The sequence below is a fragment of the Lampetra planeri genome, unplaced genomic scaffold (genome assembly GCF_965212315.1).
Source record: "Lampetra planeri unplaced genomic scaffold, kcLamPlan1.2.h2 scaffold_1162, whole genome shotgun sequence".
NCBI classification, from domain to species: domain Eukaryota; kingdom Metazoa; phylum Chordata; class Hyperoartia; order Petromyzontiformes; family Petromyzontidae; genus Lampetra; species Lampetra planeri.
In genome coordinates this window covers 11,054-18,229 of record NW_027613875.1, presented here as the reverse complement: position 1 = coordinate 18,229, position 7,176 = coordinate 11,054, and the positions used below count along the sequence as shown (strand labels likewise).

Here is a 7,176-nt window from a genome sequence, read left to right as displayed (position 1 = left end):
TAGAGAGAGATAGAGAGACACCAGTCTTACTAAAATATATATTCCCCTAATGAAAGGGATAGTATTGCAGGGTATTAATAAGACAGCAGCAACCCACATTGTTTGCACTCAGTTAGTTTTACAGTGTCACATATGAGCATTTTAAATTCCTTTGTCATTTATAAACTTCTTTTTTTTCCAAACACATTGTCGAATTTTTTTTTTTTTTATTGGCCTCATATTGATGTTTCTTTCATTGGAACCTGATATATTTTACTAATATATCTACATGACATTTCATACAAAATAAATACATGATATAATGGTACATTTATATCATCACTGTAAACGTAAAAAACAAAAAAAAATCATATCATACGTCATATATTTACTGTACTACAGGTACTGCAGGATCAAAGAAAAGTGCTTGATTAAGACAAAGATAATATGCACCCCTGTTTTACTGTGATTGTAGAGAGGTCAAATAGCACCTTATACCAGTCAACTCAGACTGTCATATTTATATTTGGTATTTTTAATCACTGTTCTTTTTTTCTTTTCTTTTTTTTTTTTTTTCGTTTCAGTCACAGCATATCCGTTCATGCCCAGTCAGTATCCACAGAGTTCAGACAGAGTCCACCTTGACTTGGTTATTGTTGGTCATAAGTGGTGATGGTTTACTCTTCAGACGCTCGCCTGCGTCATTGGAGCTGTCCTGGAAGAAGATGCGCGCAGTGCACACTGACACTACAATGCGCTTGTATTCTCGCCGGAAGTTCTGGTTCAGCACACCATACACAATGGCATTAAGGCAGCTGTTGAAATAGGCCATGAAGTAGCTGGCCACAAATAACCATTCAGGTATGAGGGGAATCACAACCTCGGGCTTGATTGCAACCTGCCAAACCAATGAGGTTAAGTGGCGCCCAGCATACGGCAAACAGCACAAACACCACAAACATGGTGACAAAGTTTCTCACGTCATGCGGCGTCAGCTTGGGACGATTGTCTGGCTTGACCCGCCTCCTCACTTGTATGACCAGAATCCAAATGCGCAAGTAGCAGTAGGTGACAATCATGATAGGTAAAATAAAGTGAAAGAAAACCACTGCGATCGTGTAGGCCGAGCTGGCCGACTGCTCAAACGTGCAGGAGTAAACACGTGCATCGTACTGCAGCGAACCCACAAACAGGTTGGGCACGATGGCTACAACTGTCAACGCCCAGATTAGCATCACATAGCAGACTGAGTTCTTGTCACTGTAGAGCTTATCATATTTGAGGCTGTGGCAGATGTAACAGTATCTGTTAATGGCGATCCCGGTGATGTTAAAGATGGAGCCGATGACACTGACGCCCATGAGGAAGCCACTGATCTGGCAGTGGACATAACCCAGGTTCCATCCATTGTGGAAGATGGAGGTGAGGACCAGGGGGTACGGGTAGATGGCCACCACCAGGTCTGCAACTGCAAGGCTCACCACGAAGATGTTCCCTACAGACACAACACACCCACAAGAGAGACAAGATGGGGACATGAGTCACTGACAACACATCTGTAGTGTAACGAAACATTTGGCCGAAAGGAAGAAAATGATCATTCTACTTAGTATAATATTTAAAATACAATATTTTTACATACTGTTACAACACAAATGCATACATACAATTATTTGCAGGTGTGACAGAATTGCACATCTGAGTAATCAACTGGCATTGCGGTCTAATAATTTCCAAACAAAACAGGTGCAAATGCCACACTGCAGGTGTCAGGAACCACTGAGGTGAATGCCAGTGATTTGTAAATTTACAGAAACACCAGCACAAGCATTAGATGAGAGACTGGGAACAAGCCTCAGGGTTATATTAAAAACACAAATATCACTGAAGGGGTTCAACATGTGTATCACAAACATGTTCACTGTTCATGTTGTATGATAGGAGGACACACATCCTAGCCACCAGCTGTATCTTCTGAAACAAAAGCCGAGGTGGGTGATTTACGGTTAACATGATCAGGCATTTGAAAGAAATCCAGCTACCACACCAGGTATGCAGCATGACGACTCCTCCTGGTATTTGTACAACATACTTTTTCAAATCTGTATTTGGTGCAAAGTTTCTAACTTAATATCATTTCTGTTGCAGCTGTTGTGCCTATAGAGCATGACATTTGACGTAATATTAGCAGTTTTATGAAGAAAAGTCCATATGATCTGGTGCGCATGGTGCCATCTATCAAATGTCAAGTGTCCCACAGTGAAGACAACAAGGACATAGTAACATTTTTCAAGAAGGGGGTAATACATGAAAGGACTAGTTGGTGAACCACTGATCACCCAGTAGATTCTCCCACAGTGACAAATTTCTACACACTTCACAATACCTTCCTCATTAAAGTAGCGTGAGCAACAGTGAATCTTTTTTAAAGTACACGAAAATTGGTCTGTGAAAACTTTTGTGGCCCTCTGCAATGAAACTGTATCAGTCATTGCTGTCAGACAAGGACTGGATGTTTGACCTGAATCATACAGTAGTAAGCAGTTCATAGGAACTACTACATTCAGATACGTCCCGACAAGGCAGTTCCCACCTACTAATCTAATTTGATGTAAGCTATGAGGTTAAAGGGTTCCTCTCACCAAATAGTCCATATTTCTACTTGCCATGAAATTGTAAAGGCTGAGCTGCCATGATGTACAAGCGAGGCAGTAATCGAGCACACACAAATACCTTCTTTGTTCCACACTGATGGGGAAACTAGACATGGCATGCTGAGGAACACACTGTTCCATATAAAAGAGGGATAATCGGTGTGATTCTAAACCCTCTGAAAATCACCAAAACAAGTCCGTTTATGTGTATTTTAAAAACACATTTAAAATCAGCCAAGGTTGACCAAGGTGTTTTTTAATAAACTAATCATCAGCAAAATAGAATTTAATAAAAATAAGACAAGACCACTGGGTAGTAAACAAAAAGCAGCTGGTCTGTGGAAAAGAGGGTTCTGGAACACAGAAGGTGGCAGAGTGGATCAATGATATATTGCCAGACTACAAGCAATACAAACAATAAAACCTTTAACAAAACATGGCACATACTTTAAAGGGAACACATCGAATCTAATTAAGCTCTGTCAATCTCTCACATCTTTGTCTCCACTTCATACAATTACCAGAGCTCCACCTTTGCAATATTTACTATTGGCGGGGCATGAGGATGGTGAATCATCCATCTGCACATCATCTTTACTCCTGTCACTCACATCACATCCGTGGAGGGAGTTATAAGCAGCACTTTGAAAGGACTAATGACAAACCCAGATCCAGTTTTGCCTTTCTGACAACACCCTGTCACAGAAGATAAGATGCCTTTACTGCATGTCAGATGGGAACTAAGAGCATCGTATATCTCCAGAATCACAAATTACAGAGGCATGAAGCAATTTCATTTCTGCACAGACATTTGGTCTGTCAGTATCAGACACACTCCCCCTCACCTGCAGGCAGACCTGTCAGTCTCACCTGGGAATTGAAGACACAGCACTGATCAGCCCGATGGCCAGTTATCTCATACCAACATACTAACCGCTCCACTGCCAGGGATCACTTGTAGCTATTAAGTAAGCTTTGTCCTTTTAGAGCTGTCACTCATGTGCCCTCTGTAGGGAACTGAGTACATTTGCGTACATCACAACATCCCACTGCGTCATGGCGTTAGATACATATCAGATGAATTTTTTGGTGAGTTCTTTTGTGGCTAAAGCTGTATGTACAAAATGATTTAATTTGGCTTGTCGTTTAGAAGACAGGATTGCGTGATAGCTTCTATTCTTATTTGATGCATTCATGTTATACGTCTTACTTTACCTGCTCAGTCATAAAAGAGTCTGATGGATGATTTTGTTGTTCCGAAAAGCATTTGTGGTGGCTAATGTGATGGTTCATGCTAATTGTAAACATACAGCAACATGGAGCTAAACCTCCATTCATTAGAAATAATCTCTAGTTTATCAGCCCCAGATTATTATTTCTGTACATTTTTTTTAGCACAATAAGCACAATTAACACAAGCACAATGGGACTTTTAGATGCTAAATAATCCACTTGATCACTAGCCATTTGCTAAGCGGCACCGGGCAAGTAGTGAATAGCTGTGTTGAAACTGAGGATGAGAGCAGTTGCACGGAACCACCGGCAATAAGGTATAAAAAAGCAGTCAGGATATGAGGATATGCTAAATGCTCTGTAGAGCAGAAAGCCCTGCAGATTCAGGTGAGAAATGACCTTTACTAGCAATGCCTTTATCCACAATTAACAAAGGATAACAAAAAGTGCAGAGTAAGGGAATGTGTTATGTTTAATAGTCAATTGGTGGGGACATTATCAGTTCGTATGGTCACTTTTTGGGAGGAGCAGATTATATATTATGATAAGTCAGTAGTAGTGTGTGTGTGCGCGAGCGAATGTAAGAGACGGTTGGCGATACCCAGTGTGCACAGCTTAAATGAGAACATGTTCACCTGTACTTTCAAAAAGGTGATGAGACGTGTCAAAAGGCTTCTCTCCCTCCCTTGGCTATTTGTTCAAGTCTGTTAGGAAAAGCAAATGCAAATCAACCAAGTCTTAACCATGACAAGGTTAAATTGTAAAATGCCTACAACCAACTGGCTCTTTTGACTTTTGGACTCTCCCTCAGCATCTCTGTCACTGTGACTAGTCCTCTGATTGACGCATCACGCTGAGTTTTTATTTTGCTTGAGGAGAGATATGGCATAGTGCTGTGCCCCTTTTCCCTCTCTGCAATCCCACACTTTCAGCTAATTTCTCTGAGGATTTAGGTGCAACTCAACAGCGTCTGAGAAGCTACTCTTGATGCTAGAGCAATGAATTTTGACACAAAAAATGTTATACACAGCAACTAACAAATACAAATATAGTTGTTAAATTTCATATTAAGTAAATGTAGAAAACACGTCATATTCAAATTGAATTCTAACAGTAATAATACCTCAAACAACAGTTGGTCAAGATCAATAAGAAATGTATGAGCAGCTATGCAATGGCCTTTCTGCAGATTTTCAAGGGGATTTAAGACCGTGTCTTACTGGGTCATACAAGGATTGTCAGTTTCCTCTTCTGGAGTGTTATTCCGCCAGATGACCAAGGTCTTGGCAAGGATTTCGCCTTGTCTTTCAGACATTGCCACATGGATGAAGGAACGCCCCCTTCAGCTAAACCCCCCAAAGACACGAACAAACCCAGTCCATGTTTATATCGCTCACCCCAACTGAGATTTGCAAGAAGCCCTGATGTCCTCACTGATGACCCGCTGTTTGTTGGCTCTTGAGTCATCTGCCTCCCAGTTGTGAAGCCTTGCAATTTACAACCTAAGAAAAATCTGGCTACACACAGCATGATTATCTCTCGCCTTGACTCCTGCGATGCCCTTCTAGCAAAGCTCCCAGCATACACAGGGAAACCCATACAGATGGTCCAGAATGTGATGGCGCATCTGCTTTACGATCAACATTAACTGTAAAATGTCACTCCACTGGAAACACATGGCCACACAAATCAGACTCAGTGATGCCCGCTTACAGGCTGACTTCTGGGTCTGGACCCTTTCTATTTGAATTCAGTTATGCTACCTATCGGACACTTCTACCCTCAAAGCAATGTTGCCACAAAGTGCCATCCCTACACACAAAGCTACGTGTCAGTCCAGATTTCCTCATGTGTGGTTGTAATGAACTTATAAATGCTCAGTCCCTCTCTGTCTTTAACGCTTCACCTCTTGTCTAAATCTTCCCTACCAGGGCTTCCTGCACTTTGCCTCATTGAATAGATTTAGTAATTGGTCTTCTACACCACTGTTGTATTCACTGTTGATAATAGCCAAATGAGTCAACATAAATATACGACACACCCAGAGTCTGCCCTAGGCAAAATTAGATTTTTGGGCCCCCTTATTACTGCCAACAATACTGATTACTGATACTGATCATTCATACACCAACTATTAACTTATTTAATGTTCTACTCTGGCAAAACTGTTGTCTGATTTGATGACTTTAAATGTGTGAGTAATGGCAAATACCAATTAAAATATTTTTCTGCAAGTTTGAAAAAGTCCCCCCCCACCTTCATCCAGGCCAACCATAAGTAACAACATAAGAATAATATAAAAAAAAAATCAAAATACCAAAACCAATCATTTACTGCAAACATGATCTGCTTTATTATTTCTTGTTTTAAAATAAACTTCAAACAGCAAATGGACAAAAAGACAAAATTCAAAAAAATGAATAAAAAAAACAGTACACCTGTTTATCAACATTATATAAGTATTTGTCTATCTGAAACAGGGCAGAAAATAATGCTTTACAAATATAGGGCAATTAGATTATTTTGGACAAAATTCATCACAGAATCTTCTCCAGGACACTGAGCAATTACAAAGGCTATTTTGTTGTTAACAAACCAGGTAAGAACTGAGATTGAAGCAGACACAGAGGCATAGAGGGGTAGAGATGGACCTAAGATGAAAAACAACAAAAATGTAGTTGATGTCATATTATACTTGGAAATTATTGCTTATTTTCCCGATTAACATAGTACAGCTATCCTGTCAATGGAGCAATTGAAAATTGCTTGAGAATTTCCCTAAATGTCTAAAAACATGTCCCTTATCATATAACTATATCTTTCCATATTAGTACATCTTAATGAGATAATGTGACTACAAATTAAATCTAGGCTGAGCCTGAGGAGAGGTGGAGTGCCCCTGGGCTGAGTCAGTGCCCTTAACAGTGATCCTGGGGAAGTTTCATATAACTTATGAGCATATACAGTAGGCAGCTGATGTAAAAAATGAATGTGTATTTACTCACATAAATTACTATGCTCTGCAACAGACAATTAGTGCAAGCAAGATATCTCAAAGTAAAAGTTTAATAACTTAAATTTAATTTGCTATTAATGTTTTTTGCTTTAAACATTTTCTAATCGCCGCAGATGTGTGTCTGTGTGTGTGTGTGTGTGTGTGTGTGTGTACGATTTCAGCTGCTTCAGCGGTGAAGACAGCATTACATAAACACAATAATTTTAGCTTGAATGGTAAGATAGAGATAGATCTAGGTTAGATCTACTAGTTAAAAGAGAAATTTCTCTGGCTTTGAACTAGCGTTAGTTAGCT

General features: G+C 40.0%; 1 protein-coding gene across 1 annotated transcript; it reads right to left on the bottom strand.

Annotated features, from left to right (window-relative positions):
- Window positions 1-604: 604 nt before the first annotated feature.
- LOC144738776 (melatonin receptor type 1A-A-like) lies at window positions 605-5,181 on the bottom strand. The gene is given in 4 exon segments (XM_078621775.1): window positions 605-877; window positions 879-1,474; window positions 2,869-2,969; window positions 5,087-5,181. Coding segments are annotated over 4 exon segments (1,065 nt in total).
- Window positions 5,182-7,176: the final 1,995 nt, after the last annotated feature.